Genomic DNA, 19416 nt, shown 5'->3' on the forward strand with positions numbered 1-19416 from the left:
TGGAGAAGAGCTGAACAAATGTTGGTATATGAATGTAATGGAATACTACAGAGCCACAAATGATGAAACCCAGTCAGACTTGTCTGAGCTGATGCAGGAAGAAGGGAGCTGAACCAGAACAATTTAACAATAACAACAGTATTGTAAAGACAAACAACTCTGGAAGCCTCAGGAATCCTAATCAATGCAATGACTAGCCAGGAATCCAGAGGACCGCCATGACGCCAAGAGGGCCGCCAAGAGGGCCGCCATGACACCTCCTGTCCTCCTCTTGAGAGATGCCAAATGAGATCTATGTGTATGGATGTGACCAAAGTGGGCGTTTGTTTTGCTGGACTAGGCCTATTTATTACAATTCCTTTTTTCCAGTGAAGGGTGTAGGGAGTGATAGAAGGAAAGAAAATCAATACTTGTTCATTGGAAAAAAAATTCTGTCTCGACAATACCTTGCATAGCCATCCCCTGCTCTCAATCTAACTCACCCCCCTGCCACCCTGCCCCCAGTCCAGACCAATGTTCCCTCTCACCTGGACTGCTTTAAGAGCTTCTGACTCAGTTTCCCTGCATCTAGTATCCCCACAGCTGAATATTCCTCCAGCACAGGGCTGACCACATTGCTCCCTTATTCAAGAAGCTTCCTGGGCTCCCAACTGCCTTCTCTGTTTGGCATTTAAAGCCTTATCCTCTGGCTCCAACGTCTCTTCCCAGGCTGGTTTCCCATCTGTCTCCCTCACGCACTCTTGTTGCAGCTGAATAGGCTGCCTTGCTGTTCTCAGTCTTCAGCACTCCATTTCCCATCTCTCAGCCTTTGCCCAGGCTGAACTCCAGGCCAGAAATGTTCTCCTTAAACGCCATATCTGAGAATCCCTACCTCAAATGAGTATCAGGAGCCATTTCTTAATAGGTACTTTAGCTCCACATCTGCGGCTGCCCCACAAACTGTATGCTTTTTGAGGGCAGGGACAGATTCACTGTTGCCTTTGTGCTCCCAGCACCTGGCAAAGGGCATAAAGCATAGGGCCCACCACAGAGAAGCTCAGGAAATTCCTGAGGAAATGAAGGAAATGATCGTTGTGTATCATTGAATTTGGTCAGCAGGGTTGGGTCTGACTACAATAAGAAACGAATGTGTCTCCTATACTTGGGCCTTGGCAAAAAGACCGAGGAACCCAAGGCTTTTATCCTTTATAAATGCAGAAATAGCTCAGGCTGTTAGAGTAAAAATAAATATCGGGCTTCAGGAAGCAGAATTTGATCCAGAAGTTCCATCCCCACTGGGGGTGGGGGCAGTACTAACGCATGCGGTCTAAGGACTAGAAAACAGTGCATTGTTCAATCAACACTAAGACAAAGGCACCCAGATCTGCTCCTCTTCAGGTCAGACACCCGACACAGTCTGAACTAGGCCCCTGTGAGGCTGCATCCAGGGCAATTCTGGGAACCAGCTAGCTGTGCTGGGTGCTCGGCTGTGGCTAAATCAGAATCTCTCAGAACTGGCTGTAAACAAACCACCCTCCTTAACCAGGCGCAGGTTCCCTCTTCCACAACGAGGCAAACCTTACAAACCGGGCTGGCCTCCTGCAAGCCAGCTGTCCTCTTCAGGTTGCTGGTCCTGCACTTCACTGACCAACACTACATCTCCATCCATAATATCCAAAGGGATGGATGCCCTCAGGTGAGAGAGTGATACAAGTCAGAAATGCTGCTGAAAGCCTCAGAGCAAATGGATGGCCTTCACACACACACACACACACACACACACACACACTATTCAGTCATTTAGTTGGGCATCTAACCAGAGAAAAAGTTTCTCGTTGTCTATGTATAGGCCTAGGTCTCTGAAATAGGTAGGTTAGGCATTCTTCAACCCTGTACACTTATTCAGAGACACCAGGAAAATCAACTCCAATCAAGAGACCACAGATATCATCAAGACATCACAAATAATGTACCTGCCAACAGCTGTCTACACTGGCTCCTGTGAGAATCAACCTCCACAGGGAGGCAGCAGTGCAATCAGTAAGCGCTGAGGGCTAAGTGGCTACTGAGTTTGTGGGGCTTGGTGGGGGGTGGGGGCTGGGGGTGGGGTCTTCTGCTAAGAAACAAGTCTGTCACATGTAAACAGATACACCCTGGCTCCCAAGTTCTCTCGATGTGTGCACACACACACGTACATACTCACATACATGCCAACCAAACCACATGATCCTATGAAGATAAGCAGACAGGAAGCTGATGGTGAATTTCCTAGCTCCTGGGTCAGACAGGCTTCAAGGCCTGCTAGGTAATCCAGCCTTACCCACTGACCAACCAAACAAACCACCTCATTTCCTGCCACCCCAGAGGCTCTCATCTCAGCAGGTCAATCTTTCTCATGCGTTCCTTCCTCACAAACTTCTACCACCTGACTTTTGTTCCTGCTGCTCTCCCAAATACAGAGGAAGAAGCCTTCCCCCTTGCTCCCTTCCTGACCTTCCAGGGTCAGCTCCATTCCCATTGCTGCCGCACCCCCCCCCCCCTTCCTGCCACCTTCTCCACCTGAGGCAGACTGAGCAATGGAGGGCAGTCAGAAGGCTTGGGTCTGAGCCCCAGTGGGAGCTGACAGTTGCAGGCCCTGCTCGAGGTTCCTTCTCCTGAACCCCCACTTTGCCTTAGAATCCATACTCACCATGGTTTAGCACATCTCAGAATCACAGGCTCAAAGCTGAGAGGATCCAACCCACACTTCAATAAAGACCTCCCTCTATCTAAAACAGCCTGACCAGGGTTCTGAGGGACTAAAATATGCTAAGGACTCTGCTACATGCAAGTGAAACTGTTTCCTTTGTAGTCCAAGCTTCTCATAACGTCATCTTCATGCTGAAGCAAACAGCCTGAACTAGTCCAGGAGTGCAGCTGAGCTGAGGGCTGGCAAGGCTGCCCAGAGGAACCCTTGGCACTCCTAGGACAACCCCAGGAAAGCAGGCCCAGGATGGCATTCTATGGATCGATATGATCCTGGACAAGGGCGTCTGTCAAAGGCCACCAGAACAGGGAGACAGAGTGCCCGTTTTCTCTTCTGTAGCACAGACCCATGCTACCTACTTCACCAGACCACTGTGAACAAAGTCTTTTGTTCAATGGCTGCCCAGGGGTGTAGTGAGCAAGCCACAAGCTGAGGCAGAGGCCGGTGTCCAGCAAGCTCGAAAGCCACAAGATTTTGCCCACAGAGACCGCCCAGCTTTCTCATTTACGTCCTTTCTCTTCCTACACAGCCTTGATCATACATTTACTGTGGGTCTCTGGAACATGGACGAGCCGGGCTGGAAATAAAAAATGTCACCCTTGTGAACAATGATGCCATTCAGAATCAGGACAAAAACCATGCCCGGTCTCTACTGGTATAATTCAGAATATACTCAACCAACCACATATAAGGAAAAGAACCCAGGGGCCTCTAGGCCACACCAGAGAGAGCAAGACAAGACTCACCTCCCAGAAGCTATCACTGGAAACTTCTAGGCCAACAGAATCATCATATGTGACAGACATGTCTTCAAAAACCGAGGAAGAACCCCCGAAGGCTGAGGCTTAGAATCACAGGCGCCAGGAGTTCAACTCTACAAAAAAAAAAAAAAAGAAAAAGAAAAAAGCTGATGAGTTTGTTTTGTGTCTGTCTGTTTTTAACTCTCAAAGTAAAGAAGAAAAGAAAATCCCACTTCACAAAAAATTTCTATCTCCTAGCCTAGGCTTCCTTCTCCATTCTCTTGGGGGGAGGGGAAAGGAGAGGTGACAAAAGGTTCATAAATAGCACATTTGACCTATGGGCAATAGAGACTGGAATGTAAACTTCACTGTTCCATATTTTCCTGGGAAATGCCAAGGACCTTCTGAAGAGCTAAGGTACTTGTATCTACTTCATGGAGAGAGAGAATGGAAGAACTCTTAAAACAAGAGAGGTTCACGTGGGGCTCCAAGGAAAACAGAGTCTTAGCCAAGGTCTCTTTCCCAGGCCAAGGGAGACTCTAAAGGTGCCACCTTTGGCTGATGCTCTGATTCTGAGGAGGCCCTCCACCTTCAGGCTGCACATGTTTTTGGGTTAGCACATCAGGGCCAGGGGAAGCCCTGGCCAAGCTAGACCCAGCTATGCACAGATGCCTATGGCGACATCGCCCACACAAGTCTCCAATTTTCTCTCCAAGCAGGATTGGTACAGAAAATAAAAAGGAATCAATGAACAACTATGTAGTGAAGTGATGGTCCTAAAACAAACTTACTAATTCAGATTTTAAAACCTAGGGAAGAGCTTTTGAATATAAAGAAGTTAAAGAAATGGTTTTTTTTCCTCTATGAAGTACATGTAGATGAAGCCCATCAAAGTCATGAGGTTTGGAAAAAGTCTTTGCCAGTTATGTGTCCGGACCACCTGGGAAGCTCTGGAAGCAGAGGCCGCCAGGTTGCCAAAGGAAGGGACCCAACCAAGGAAGGGCCACGGCATTTAACTGGCCATCTTAGGACCGTAAGATTAAGCCTCGAAAGGGTGACCCATGTTGCTATATTTGAAATACTCTGGAAGAAGGACCCTAACTCAACACCATCTCCCGCTTTGGGGCCTGGAATGTTCTCTCCCCTCTCTTCCACCTTCCAAGCTTCCCTGGCTTCAAGATTCAATTTCAAATCTTAGCTTCCGCATGAGCCCATCCCAATCCCTCAGCTGCCAAGGCCTTCCCTTTGACATGACCTTTTGTCTATGTTGTATATGTCTTGTACTTATATCTTTGTTTACCTGCAGCTCCTAGGGAGCAGGGACCAGACCTATCTTCTTTGGATCCCTAGTAAGTGCTTGGCTTAAGAAATGCTTATGGACTGAATGACACCACTTAATAATAGAAAGCCTACTCTATGATTCATCAATCCACAAGCATTTCTTAATTGCTTGAAGACAGAAATTCCAAAGAGAAGTAGTCTCTGCCCTCAGGAAATTTAAATTCCATGGGGAGAATGTGACAGGTTCACAGATTCCCAAATACAGCCAGATACTGGAAGCTCATTCCAGGGATGGGGGCAAGCCCATGAATAGGCCTCCTCTGTGGCAGAATCTCCATCCTGATCAGCTTGAAATGCCAGAGGGGTTTTTATTTTAGGACAGAAGCAATGGGGGGCCTCTGAAGTTTCTTGAGGCAGAGAGTGACATCATCAGACAGATGCAGAGGGAACCTCAATTTGGCAGCTGTGTGTCAGACAGCAGGCAACTGTGATAGCCCAGGAGAGGGCTGATATATATGCCTGGCCAGGGATGGTTGTGGGGTGAGCAGAGAGGAACAGAGGGACATGGAACTGCCTGGCTCCCAGGGGGCGGTGATTGTGAAGAGCAGAGCATGGCAGGTTGGAATTGTGCGATCTTCAACAGAAACAGGGCAGTTAGGAGGAGGGGCAGCCTTCAGGGGAAGCCAATCAGTCCTGCTTTAGACCCAATAGTCTGAGCTGCCTAAAAGCCACGCACGTGGAAATGTATGGCAGGAAGCCTGAGATGTGGCCCTGGAGCTCTGAAGAGGGAGGACGGCTCAGTATTCGGGGTTGGGTGTCAACAGAGGAAGGCAGGAGGAGACAAGCATTTAGAAGCTGAATCCTGGGTCTCTGCTAAGAGAGATGATTCAGGATGAGGGCCAGTGTGGGGAGAGAAGGTGAGAGGCCTGGGCCAGGGCCTTCACTCTCATACTGTGATGGAGACTGAGAAGTATCAGTCCAGCAGGCTTTTGAAGACTGAGCTCTTTCTACATTCACAGAGGATATAAATAGCTACAGTTGCATGGTTACAAGAAATGCATTGCTTCCTAATGGCAACCACTCTTAACGCAAATACCAGTGTCTTGATGGTTTCATAATCTGAGTCTTTGTGAAATAAAGACAAAAGGAAGTATGTGGAATATTAGCCAGGAGTTCATCAAAGCCAACTAGGGCAGCCTGGTCTGCCTGATGGCATGTCCACAGGTTGAATTTCTCAGCCACTTTTTTGGTGAAAGTTCGATGTATTGGTCAGTGTTCCTCCTGAAGGCAGCTCCCTTGGACAGCGCTTGGGGCCCAGGAATGACTGTTGTGTTATTAGGTTTCTGTTCCCAAGCTTAATAAAATGTGGGTGATATCAATGTAGCACCACCAAGACCGACAGCTCATGGTCTAATGAGCAGGCTGGATTTTCACTCCTTCCTCTTCTCAAAGAGGAGCATGAGACCTTCTCAAAGCTCAGCCCAAGGGCCCGAGTGTCACCAGATTCAAGCAGAAACATAAAAACAAACGCTCAACAACAGCCACCTATGAAGAGAGTCCTCTGAGAGCTCCGGTTTTTACCATGTTCTCATGTCAATTTTGTGGAAAATATGGGGGGAGGGGCTGGCCAAGAGTACAATGGGGTGGATATGAAACGGAATGAATGGTCAGACCCCAAGAGGAGCAGGCAATGGCTTCACGTCAACCTGGGGAGGGTCGCAGTGGCTAGAATGGGATCTGAACAGTGACTTAAATAAAAGTATAAATCCCATTTCTGGTGTTTATGACCTGGGCAACCTAGGCAAGTCACAGCCCCCCGGGAGGCTGTGGGATGGGACTAGATGACCTCTGAGGTTGCTTCTAGGCCTCGCTCTGCCCCTGTGGACAGCACGCTTATCAGATGTACAAACCACATAAAGCTGGAACACTGGGCGGCAGGTCAGGAACACAGGCAAAACAGAACATTCTGTTACAACCCCACAATGAGGGGGCCCCTCCTAGGAGGGCACCAGGTTCCTTGTCCACCCTTGCTCTCTACCAATGGATTCAAGGCACCAAGCTCGTCCATATTAGGCATGGCTGTGAACAACTGGTCTTGGCCCTGGTGCTCTCAGTTCATGAGTTAACGGAGGGGGCTGCCAAGGGGTTCCTGTTGGGTTAAGGCAAACGTACCTGGTTCTTTAGATCTACTCCCTGGCAGCAAGTGGGGAAGTGATGCATTAATCATTCTTTAATAAAGCACAGAGTCCAGAGGCAGACAGTGCCGTCCTGGGGGTGATAGAGAGTGCGTGCGTGCGTGCGTGCGTGCGTGTGTGTGTGTGTGTGTGTGTGTGTGTGTGTGTATGTGTGTGTGTGGTGGGGGAGGGAGAGGGACTGAGAGTCATTGAGGTAATCAGAGTTGGGAGCACCTGAGCAGCAAGGACCTGGAACCCTGAGTGCTCAAGGGGCAGGGTTTTAGGGTCCCATTTTTATAGGGTTCTAGTAGTGGGGGAGAGATTTTTATTTACCTTAGGTTTAGTTCGTTAACATCGTGCCAGTGTGATCTCAAAGCTATCAGTGCCATCTCCTTAATTTCCATAAGGGCATGTCTGGAGCTAATCAACAACTCACACAGACTGAGGAGGTCATTCCACTGGGGCTTAGCTGTGTGTCACTGGATCACACAGTCTCCATATGTGATCCCAGTTAATTTAGGAAGCAGTTTGCAGGTGACATCTATGTTCCCCTTTACACACTTACTTTCTATCACTGGTACTGGCTGCTCATACATACTTACTTACTACACTAACTGGTAGGGGAGCCAGAGGGCCACTCGAGGGCCAAAACAAAATACAATTTCAACATATGCAATAAGATGAAATTCACTAGGGACAAATGTAAAGTCTTACACTTGGGTCCAAAAAATCAATTTCAAGTACAAGACAGGAGACAGTCAACAAGAGATTTAGGGGGCAGTAAGCTCAATGAGGCAGCAGTGTGACACAACGGCCATCCAAGACACCGACTACCCAGCTTTCATAGGGTGACAGGCCCGTTGCCTTCTGCCCTGCTCACAGGAACACAGATTTGAGCTGGAAGAAACCTTGGAGGGCATTTAATCCAACTACTCAGTTTACTGATGAAGCAACTGAGGCCCTAAATGAAATGACTGGCCAAAGGACCCAGAGATAGAAAATGCTTCCATTGAAAACCCACAGAAGAGTTTTTAAATAGAAATAAGTGAAGGAAATGTTTTTTCTCCATAAAGTACATGTAGATGAAGCCCATGGTAAGCAAAATGGGCTCTTAGCACTTAGTTCAACCAAGTGCCCTTGAAGAGTTTGGCTTTTGTTTCCTTTGAGTAATTCAGTGTATTTCATTGAGTCTTACTAGGTGCTAAGCCCCAGGCCCAAACTCCTATTAGGTGCTAAACCTATGTGGGTGTGAAGCTCCCGGAATACTAAGGGGAGGTGCTAACTCAAGAGCCAATCATTGGAACCTAAGTTCTGATCATTCAGATGACGTCTGAAATGCTTTAAGAAGAGAAGACAGAGCCATTTGTGCAGGGCTCTCACTTTTGGTGGTTCGCAGAGACTCCGGGCAGCTGTAGCTAAGAGCCCTCCAGCTTGTAAACCCGGATGCTGGGACTTTGTTAAACTCTGGTAACTATGTATTGGGATTTGAATCAGACAAGGTCTGTCTGTTGATGTTTGTAATTTGTATTTGTTCTGAAGTTCAGGGTGCTGGCTTTTTCCCCTGAACTAAATGAGTGATATTTGTATGCTGAATTAAAGTAAGCTTGTCAACGCCTGCTTTCCTTACTAAAGCAGATCAAAAGAACCTGTGCTTTTGCAGCATGCTGGCAGCATTCTTGTTGTTGGGCTTTTGTTGGTCTTTTACCCCCACAACAGCTGCTAGCCGGATTGTTGAAACAGCCCATCAAAGCCATGAGGTCTGGGAAAAGGCTTTGTGGGTCTGGTGACCCGACCACATGGGGAGCTCTGGAAGCAGGGGCTGCCAAGCTGAAGAAGGATGGGGCCTTGAGGCAGGTGGAGCCACCAGGAGGCTGCCACAACAGTCCAGGCTTGAGATGATGAGGGCCTGCAGCAGGAGAAGGGGAAGGGTTACGGGGGGGGGGGGGGGGGGGGAGGGGAAGGGTCATAGGGAGAGGGGAAGGGTCACAGGGGAAAAGGAAAGAGGAGAAGAGAAGTATGTGGAATATTAGCCAGAAGTTCATCAAAGCCAGCTAGAGCAGCCTGGTCTGCTTGATGGGGGAGGGGTGGGGTCAGAGGGTCCATACTATTACTCTTCAGCTTAAAATAACCTAATTATTGTAATGAAGCGTTACAAATGACAGTTTTCTCCCATCACTTTGTATAACTGGCAGTTGAATATGTTTTTCTTCTGAAGATTTCAAAGCATATTCAACATTTCTCTGGTTAATTTTACAATACTTATTTGGGATAGAAAATGAACAAGCATGTCAAGTTTTCTGATGGAGATAGACATCTCTAAAAACTGGGATTCAGAAAGCTTTCCATGGGGATAAGGCACCTTAGCCGACTGTCCCACACAGATACCTGGGGCCAGGCAGTGAATGCCAGGCTCCTGCTGCCTACTGAAGGGGCATCACACTGAAGGGTCTTTTGGGGGGTCATGGACTCAATCTCAAAAACCTGAGACTTATGTAAAAGTTCTTCTCCAAGAACCAACGTCCTCCATTCCAAAAGATGTGGATCAGCGTCTCTCTCAGATTAGTCATAAAAGTTGAATGACACAAGTTAACAGCAAGAAAGTTCTTTTCCTTAATACAAGAAGCATAAATACTCTTAATGATGGTTTCACCCAGACCTGATTTTATGAACTTTCAGAATAACTCAGTTATTGTTAAACATTTATGACATCTACAGGTCCTACTATGCCACAAATCTGCTCCCAGAATGGCAGAGGCTCTCCATTCCCTTGATCCACATTTCAGGCCTTTCCCAGCCCAGCTATTTCCCAACCTATTTCCAGCCCCAAACTTCCCCCGACTCTCATCCATGTCCCCTGCATTTGGCCAGATTACTGAGATGACTGTTCTCTGGACCTGGCCTGCCCTCTCCCACCCCCATGTACTTGCAGAAGACAGCGTCCCTTGCCAGAGATACTTTTTTTGTCTTCCAAATTTGTGCTTGTTGTATCTCTGTACCTCTTTCTAGCCCCAGATCAGGTGCCATTTCTTTCATGAAGGCTTCCCGGATCATCCTCCCAGTGGAAGATGACTTCTTCCCTTCTCCCCATCCCCCACTGGTCCATTCTACTTTCCATCACACTTCTCTGTGTGTGTCACACTTCCCACTACTTGATGGCAGCATCTGCCATTTGTACATCTTCAATCCCCAGGACCTCGCGTGGGGCCTGGAATAAGGAGACACTGAATAGATGGTAAGAGAATACCACCAAAGCATTGGACTCCATCCAGAACATACAGCTGAGGCTACAAGAAAGACTCAGGGTCCGAGTCAGATTCAAAAGCCAGATTCCTCTGAGGGCTGAGGCCAAGTCCTCTGCATCACAAGAGAGGCACAAAGTGCCATGAGAACCCAGAGGAAGAGGAGGAAATCATGTTCTCTCATGGTGAGGAAAGGTAAGGGAGACTTCAAGAACATGCTACGTTCTTAGTGAGGCCTTGGCAGAGGAGACATTGGAAGGATGGCCTGGCAGAAAGGATCATTTAAGCAAAGACATGGAGGGAGTAAAGTACCATGCAAAGAGTTCATCCAACCAAGCTGAAATGGCAAATGAGAGAGGAGCAACGAGCCAGAACTGGGCCTGGAATGGCATTCAGGGCTTTACACTATAAGCAAGGAGGAAGAAGTGAAAAAAATGTTTCATCAATAACTGCCAGGACTAAAGCTGTGTTTCTGAGGATGAGCTTGGCCACACGCACACAGCATTAGTCTAGCCACACACATACACACACACATGGCACACTGGAATGAGGGAGGTAACAGCTGGGCAGCTACTGGATCACTGGCAAAGGCAGCAGACTTGGAGGGAAGAAAAGTCAGCTGTCATTCAGCCAGCACCAAAAAGGAGTGATTAATAGACCAACGTCAATGTGGCAACGTCTCTAGGAGATGTATCCAACAACTGGTCCTCAGTTCTATGTTGCTTGACATTTTTATCAATGACCTTGAAACCACAAGTGGCATGTCTGTTGAATTTTCAAATGTCACACAGCCATGAGGGATGTAAAGTACTCTGAAGATTTTTAAAGTAAGATATAGACAGATGGGTAGGTAGATAGATGGCTAGGGAGATGACAGGTAGAGAGATACAGAAATAGAGAGATCTAGCTCAAAGCCAGAAATCACCATAGTGAAAACAAAGGACAACACAGTCAGGGGCCAAAGAAATCCTAGCAGCTAGCAATGGAGACAATGAACTCTGAATGAACACAAAGTGGGGGGCCACCCAGGAAGGTCCTGCTGCCATGTGGGGGTTTTAGTTGGCCATGAGCTTGCTCTGAGTGCTCAACAGTGACATGGTAATCCCCAAAGCCACCTCGATCTTCAGTCACCTTCACAAAACGGTGTCCAGACGAACCTGCTATTCTTGGCCTGGCTCCCCCCACCGTGAACAAGAGGCAGGAGCTTTGTTCCTCCACTTGGCCCCAGAGGGCAGAAGCCCAAGCAACTCACTGCAGCCACAATAACGCAGAATGAATTAGACCTTGAGAAAGGAAAACCTTTTCCTGGAGAGGATTTTTATTTATTTTTTTTCAAGCAAGGCCAATGCTCTTTTGGTCATGCCCCCAAATACCTCTCCACCTACAGGCCGGTCAATCGCCTACGTCTCTGTTGGGAGGTACAGCCCTCGTTTCCTTAGGAATAAAGGGAAACCTGTTCCCAGGGCATAGCCACAGTAGACAAGGCTGCCGGGAGGGAGAAGCCACCTGTCACTAACGGTCTTCAAATAGAGGCTGGGTAACCATTCACAGGTCGTCTGGATGGTGTCTGAGGCCCCTCCCAATTGTGCGGTTCTCTCCATGTTTGACGTGGGACAGATTTATCTCAATAACAGTCCTGAAGATGACACCTTTAGGTCAGGCCATCCTTCATGTAGTTATGTTCAGGGTGGAGCTGGAGACAGTTAAGTGAGTGATAAAGAGCTTGTTGTTGGAAGGGACTGGAAGGAAAGGCAATCCCCAGCTTAATCCATCTATACAAGCCAATACACTTGGTGCATGGGCTCAGGGCCCAAGGTGATTACCACAGAAAACACGAAGGAATTGTTCCTTTCCACCATGTGCCATTAGATCAATTCTCTGAAGGCAGGTATGTCTTGGTTCAATAACTCAGTACAGTACAATGGCTAACCACTACACCCTAGCACACTTGAACTTGTGGGATACGAGGGATAAATATCCACATAACAGGATATGATGTTGGAGCCAAAAGGGGCCTTTGAGATTATCTAGTCCAATCCCCTCAAGTTATAAACAAGGACAAATAACTGGTCCAAGGTCACATGGTGATTTAATGGTAGAGCGAAGACTAGTACCCAGTTCTCCTGACTCCTCATCGACTCCACTAGTCACTAGACATGGCAGCCCTGAACATAGAGTGGTCAGAAAAATTAAAAGAACCAGCACCTGATCCTGATTCCTCCCATTCCAAGCCCCTGCCTCTCCCAGCTGCCTCAATCCAAGAGGCTAGAAATGCAGTCCCTAACACCACACAACCACTGTGCAGTCATGTTTCCTGCCTGCGGGGAAGGTGTCAGGTCAGCACAGGCCAAGTACAGTCAGGAAGGCAATCACTTTCCTGATCAGACTGCTTTCCCAGGTAAATACAATGGCCATCTGTATGGCCCAGGCAGAGTTTGAAAAACTTCCTGCTTTTCCTGTGCAATTGTCTAACCAAAGACTTTGAACCTCCCTCCACTCTGAGCAGACACAATCTGCCATCACCAACTCAAGACCCAATCCTTGCACTGATTTCCTGAATTAAAGAATCCCCACCCCATCCAAAGTCCCATTCAATAAGCATCCGTTACTGTCCTCTAGGCAGGTGCCTTCCCTGCCTCTCACTGGTCGGAGCCTGGTCTTCATCAATGCTTGAAACCAAGAAAGGAGTGGTAATTGTGACATTATCAGCCTTTCATACTAAGCCTCCTATACCCTCATTCATTCATTCACCGGACTGTGAGGCGGCTGGTACATGCAAGGACCTCAGGATCCTAAGGGAAACCAGAGGAGAAGGAAAATCAGGGATCACTTGCATCATGTAAAGACAGTGGATTTTCCCTTTAAAAACAAGACAATTTCTGACAGGAAGGGCTGAATGACGATTGGTAATGCCCTCTGAGACGTTCTCCTCACAGGCCTCTAAACAAGCCGGATCTGGTGGTCAGGACAAGTTGGTCAATATTCATTGGATCAAATTTTATTACTCATAGGTCCCATCCTAGGCAGTGGGGACTAGGAATACATAAAGACTGAAAAACAATATAGACCTTGACTCCAAGGAGCTCACAATCTAACAAGGGGGGTAAGACTTCGGCAAAGAACAGGATACAAGATATAATCTGATGTGGGCAAGGGAGAACTCCAAATGTTCTGGCAAAATGTGAGACAAGCACCAAGCTTTGGGGTGCAGTGATGAGGGGAGGCTTCATATAAGTACATGGTGACTGAGCTGGGCCTTGAAGGCCAGGCAGAGATGCAGGGGAAGCCCATTCTTGCCCCAAAGGCTGTCTCCAAGAGCACAGAGGTGGGAAGGGCAGGCCAAACCTAGGGGAGGGCTGGCAGCACAGCCTGGCCAGAACTACTTCATGAACAGAGGCAGTGGTGAATAGACTTGGAAAGTGGAGACTAAAACAATCAGACCGGGGACACCCAGATATGCCAGAATATCAGGAGACCCGCTCTTTGTCACAGAGGAAATGGAGGAAATTGGGAGATTTGTTCTTTAACATGAATGGCCTGCTGAGACCTGCACTGGCAGCAGGTTGGAGGGATAAGAGAATGAAAACACGAAGAACAATTAGGAAATAACAGTGCTAGCTGAGAGAAGAGTTAATGAGGCCTAAGTGGGAAGGGCAGCCCTGCTCAAAGAGAGAAGGGGAGGGGGGGGATACGTGGAAGTGAGAGATCTCGAACGGGGTGACCAATGGAGCAGATGAAAGACAGTAAAAACCAACCCCACGGTCTCCTCCCTGGGTGGAAGCCTGCAGAAATAAGGCAGCTGGAAGGAAATGTGGGATTGGAGCAGGGCTGAAGATTCTTACAGGGGTGATGACTAGAGCCTCGTGCCCAAGGGTGAAGGCCCAGAGAACAGAATGGAACTCAAGCCAAAGGATGCCCAACCTTAAGGAGAAGAGGAAGAGGAGGCAGAACCAACAACAGCAAAGGAGAATCAGAAACTAGAGAAAGCAAGAATAATCCAAAGAAGAGGAGGTTAGCACAGTTTAAAGCCCCACATACACCCAGAGAAAAGCTGATAATAAGGGTGTCGTTGGCAGCTTTGCTCAGAGTGGGACAGGAAGACTCAGACATCAAGGGGTTACAGAGACAGACTGATCACTGTAGGCATTCTCTGAACCCTCCAAGATCCGGGGGAATAAATGGCCTAGAGAATGACAACCTAGATAATGAACAGTAAAAATGTGAGGGAAGCAGTGACCTTTACCTGGAAACAAGTTTCCTAAATGACGAGCAAAGATCTTGGGGCACAGAGCAGTTTATGGTGCAAAGATACAGATAAGCATGTGATTGCTCTTATCTCCCAGATGGGAACCAATGGGAGGGCATGGAACAAAGCAGGCATTCCTCAGACCAATGAGCCCTGACGTGACCTTGCTGTATGATTAGGGCTGCCAAGGACTAAGGAAAAAGAAAGTCTGGAGCTCTAAGTAAGGTCCTTTCAATCCAGCCTTGGTGCCAAATGAAACAGGACCACATAGAAGGACTAACAAGATTCAGAAAACATCTGGTCCAACCCCTCCCTCTGCACTGATGGAAAGGGGGACCCAGAATGGCTTAGCCAAGATGAAAATCCTGCTCTCTTGATGCCAAAGTCAGTACTCTTTCTATTCACTGCACCCATTTATCTTCCTCTCTGAGAAAGTCATATAAAAAAATGCTCCCAACACTAATAGTGGCAAATTAGAACAACTCTGAGGTTCCATCTTATATCCAAAAGACAGAGGTAACAAAAAAGGAGGTTGAGGGTAAGTGGGAGGACAAACACACTAATGCATCATTGGTGGAGCTGCCACTCTGAAAAGCAAACTGGAATCAGACACTCTAAACAGCCAGTCACCATCACAGCTAGGCCTATATTCCAAAGATATCAAAGACAACAACAAAGGCCTCATTTGTACAAAAATAGTGAAGATGGTACTTTATGTTACAGTAAAGAACTGGAAAATAAGTGGGGGGGGAGACCATCAACTAGGGAAAGGCTGAACAAATATGTGAATAAAATGGAATCCTGGTGAAGGGTAAGAAACAATGAAAGGGATAGAGACAAGAGCCTCAGATACACTCCTGCAGGGTGAAGTGAGAATGGCCAAGACTTCAGCAACTCTGAAAGGTGTGAAAACTCCCATGATTCAATGTGTCTCTGACCCTGAGAGGTCAAATGGGGGGAGGTGGGCCACGTCTGCAGCATGGCCAGAGGCTGATGGCTTTTCCTTGACTTCCCTTCTCTCTTACGTGGGAAGGTTTTTCTTTTTAAATAGGAGGAGAAAGTGGTAGCGATACCCCCTCACCCCCACAAAAAGAAGAGGGTCACAGAAGCATCAAAGACATCGGAGCAGAGAATGGAAGGCAGGTCAGGAGGAGGCAGACAAGGCAGAGCAGATTTGCAACGAACATGTTGTATTTATTACATGCTTTTAAAAAACACATGAGAATCTTAGAAGTGCGAGGTCTTCCGTTCATAACAGAGATGGGCAGTTTGCTACACAATCCTCTTTCTCTCTTCTGTTTGCAGAAAGATTCGTGTTAATTGGTGTTTCTCAAATTCAGAAAAACAAAAGATAAAAAAAGCTTTCTGAAAAGTTCACAGGAGGAAATGAAATCTGTCATGAAATCTGTCACAGCACCTAAAGCCCCTGGCATCATGAGAGGTCTCCCACAAGGCCATATCACAGACAGTGCACCCTGGGCTGACCCCCAAGGCTGTTCCACCACTTTCTCACACATCACAGCAACTGCCCCTCAACTCTGCTGGAGCTCACCTGAATTCAGGGGTGCTGTTCTAACACAAATCACAGTGACCATTCCCAGGCCCACAGGACTAGTGGTTGCTGTGGAAACTTTCTTGAAAATGTGAACCCATATTCAAGGGTAGGGGAATTTCCAACCATTATGTATTATTAACCAATTTTGGCATGATGTGAACAATTTCAGATGACAGGAAAGGGCCAGGGTAAGCGCTCCACTTTCTGCACTGTTGTGGAGACCTCTTTTTGAGAGGCCTACAAATCACTTCTTTGGGAACATTCTCCAAGAGTCCTAGATCAGGAGGGTAAAGGTCTGGGTTCAAATCTGGACTCTGTCACTAGCAAGCAGTGTGGCCCTGCCAAATCCCTTGAATTCTCTGGGCCTCAGGGTTTTCTATGTAAAATTGAGAATGACGTACTCAATAACCTCGAACATGGGCCCTGATGGGGCTTGGTCACACAGCCTGTGAGACTGAAGTTACAAACCAAGAATACAAAATGTGGAGCTTTTCAATCACAGGCCCTAAGAGACCATGTTTATAAAAAGGTATCTGACCTTTCTTTTTAAAAAATGAGCTGTTCTGTTTCGCACATTTTCACTGCCTAACAAACATTCCACCACCACCAATAATCAACATTACTTTCCAGGAGCACTCATTCTACTGCTCATTTTTGGAGAGGGAGGTGAACAAGCTTTTCCAGTTAAATATATAATAGCTTTAACCCACATGTTAAAATGCACAGATAGCACAAAGCTAATACAATTGGGATGTAGTCTGGTCCTGTCTTTTAATGGTCGCCTCGGCCTGGCCCTTCATGGACAACTGCTTTAGGCCTAGAGAGGTGAGCAGCTAACTCTACAGGACAAAATGAACCAAGAGATGGGCAGACAGGACAGAGCTGGGGTGGGACAGAGCCCACAGCAGAGCACAACATCCAGTGATTCGGGAAGCAGAGCCCCCGTGTCCAGAGCTCTGCCTCGGACCGCCCGTATGCCCTGCTCCATACTCCCAGGCCGAGGCACTGTGCTTAACCCCAAGGTGAGCTTCTCTGAACCCTGCTAACCTATGCCAGCCCAGCACAATATGAAGTGCAAGGTAATGTGAGGGGGCCTACGGCATCAGCCATCACCTTCTGTTACTCAGAAAGCTCCTTGTAGGATATCTGAAGATGCAAATGTTTTCTATGTAATTATAACAAGGTGGAAAGAGATGACAAACAAGAAAGTTAAAGCAAGAAGTGAATTTACGTTTTTAAACAAATGAACCTTGAAAGTTCTCCATACACAATGAGGTTTTAAAAAAGAAAAGAAACTTGTGAGACAATAAAAACTGTATGAACTTAAAAAAGACAGGAGATTTAAGCAACTATAAAAACTTCATCAAATTTCAAACATGAATTACAGAGTTAAATATTTTCAGAGTAAACAGAAGTAAATTGAGTGACTCTCCAAACCAAGGGACCTCAACACCAACGAAGCTACAAGACAATGTCCAATTATGGAAACTACTACCAGGAATGGTGAGGAGGAGGGCATCCAACAAAGCTGAGAGCTTGTCTTCCATACACTTCCATTGTCATCAGCTCCAACCTCTAATCCCTCCAGCCTCCAGTTCTTTCCCAGGAAACTCCCCTGCCCTGGCTATGCCTTCTCCCGGACTTGACTGCTCAGTGAACCAGCTGAACTCAAACACCTCTCCACCCTCTCAGCCAAGGCACCGATCTCCTGATTGTTGTGGGCCCTCACCACAGAAGGCAATCCTTTTATCAATTCCCCATCCCACCTATATCAGCTGTTCCCAGCTTTCCTATGTCTGAAAGCTCCAATGGCAGCCCTTCCCAGAAGAAGCCCCTGCTGCATACCTCACTGAGGTTCCCCTCTTCTCCCACTCTGGTCTCACATCACTCAGATGTTTTCTCCACTATCAGAGGTGACCCTCCCCTCTCCATGCACCTTCGATTCCACTGCGTCCTGTCTTCTCTAGCAGACTGCTCCCCCTATCATGCCCGGTATCTCACAATCTCTTCCTCTCTATTACTTACAGCCATTTCTTCTTTATCCTGAAAACCCCCTCACTTGCTATGACCATCACGGTTAAACTCCCTACACCAAGCGCCTCATCCCTCTTCTCTCACTCGCTTCTAAACCCTCCACAATCTGACTTCCAACCTGAGCATCAAACTGAAACTCCTCTATCCAAAGTCACAGCACTCCTCTTGGATAGCCAACTCCAAGGGCCTTCTCTCATTTCTCAGGTTCTTGACCCTGCTGCACCTGCTTTGTTGCTGCTGCAGAGCCTCTTCTCCTAAACACTATTTCCTCTGTAGGTGGTCATGACCCTGACTCACCTCCTACTTATTTGATGGCTTCTCCTCAGTCTCTGTGGCTGCATCTTTCTCCAGGCCAAACCCACTAACTATAGATGTACTCTAAGGGTTTATCCTGGGCCTCCCCTCTCCCTCTCCACTCTCTTGGTGATTTCAACAGTTGGTATCGGTACGATTATCACTTCCGTGGAGATGACTCCTAGAACTATTTATTCAGCCCTAATCTATCTCCTGACACCCCCACCCCCCTGCATCATCAACTAACTGCCTAGGATATGTCTCAAACTGGTTGCCCCAAAGACGTCTCAAAATTCACCATCTCCAAAATAGGAGATGCTAGAGAGCCCCAAGCTGCCTTCCAAGGAACCCAAAACAATACCTCCATTCACTAAGAGAACTGTGAGCTGGGATTGTGGAGTCAGTGGTGTAGGGAACTGCAATGAAGGATTCCAAGAGCAAGAGAATCTGCCAAGTGTTAGTTGGAAAGCTGGACTCTAACCTTCCCTGAGGAGGTGGTATGTGACAGGAGTCCTGAAGGAAGAGAAAGATTCAGATTGGCAGAGAGAGGGAAGAAGAGGTCTCAAGTCAAGAGGGATGAATGGGGGGGGGTGGGGTAGAGGAGAGACAAAAGGGAGTGAGGAGGAGGATGACAAAGGGGAGGGGGTTAAGAAGTATAGGGAGTATTGAACTCAGCAAGTGGCCAATAGTTCACCTTGGCTAAAACATCTAATGTGCACAGATGTGAGCAGGGTTTGGTGACTTCCTCCACAGAGTTTCACTGCTCTGGGGTAGGAGAAAAGAGGATGAAAGGTGGGAGTGTCCTCAGGTCAGGAATTTGTAGGTTAGAAAAAGTGAAAGGGGCAGTTGGTAGCGTAGTAAGTACAGCACCAGCCCTGGAGTCGGGGGGACCTGAGTTCGAATGTGACCTCAGACACTTGACACACTTACTAGCTGTGTGACCTTGGGCAAGTCATTTAACCCTGATTGCCCTGCCTTCCCCCCTCCAAAAAAAAAAAGAAAAAGTGAAAGTCCAACTATGACATAAAAGAATATTCTAGATACTATTGAGGAAGATACTACAGATATAACATAAGTGTAATCCTAGTGAGACACCAAAGTAAAAATGGACTTTAATTCATTTTTAAA

The 19416-nt window shown here is 47.3% G+C and overlaps 1 protein-coding gene across 6 annotated transcripts in view; it reads right to left on the reverse strand.

The window, feature by feature from the left end:
• Window positions 1-19416, reverse strand: part of PACSIN2 (protein kinase C and casein kinase substrate in neurons 2) — a 145263-nt gene that overhangs the window by 41828 nt on the left and 84019 nt on the right. For 4 of the 6 annotated variants that reach the window (XM_036760044.1, XM_036760045.1, XM_036760049.1 and 1 more), the window contains one exon: window positions 3472-3599. In XM_036760044.1, the coding sequence (XP_036615939.1) occupies window positions 3472-3531 (60 nt within the window). In that variant the 5' untranslated portion in view covers window positions 3532-3599. Of the gene's footprint in view, window positions 1-3471; window positions 3600-8566; window positions 8603-8625; window positions 8827-19416 lie in introns of those variants that run through there. The other 2 variants (XM_036760046.1, XM_036760048.1) reach the window with 2 other exon arrangements.

Source organism: Trichosurus vulpecula, chromosome 5 (genome assembly GCF_011100635.1).
Source record: "Trichosurus vulpecula isolate mTriVul1 chromosome 5, mTriVul1.pri, whole genome shotgun sequence".
Classification (NCBI taxonomy): Eukaryota; Metazoa; Chordata; class Mammalia; order Diprotodontia; family Phalangeridae; genus Trichosurus; species Trichosurus vulpecula.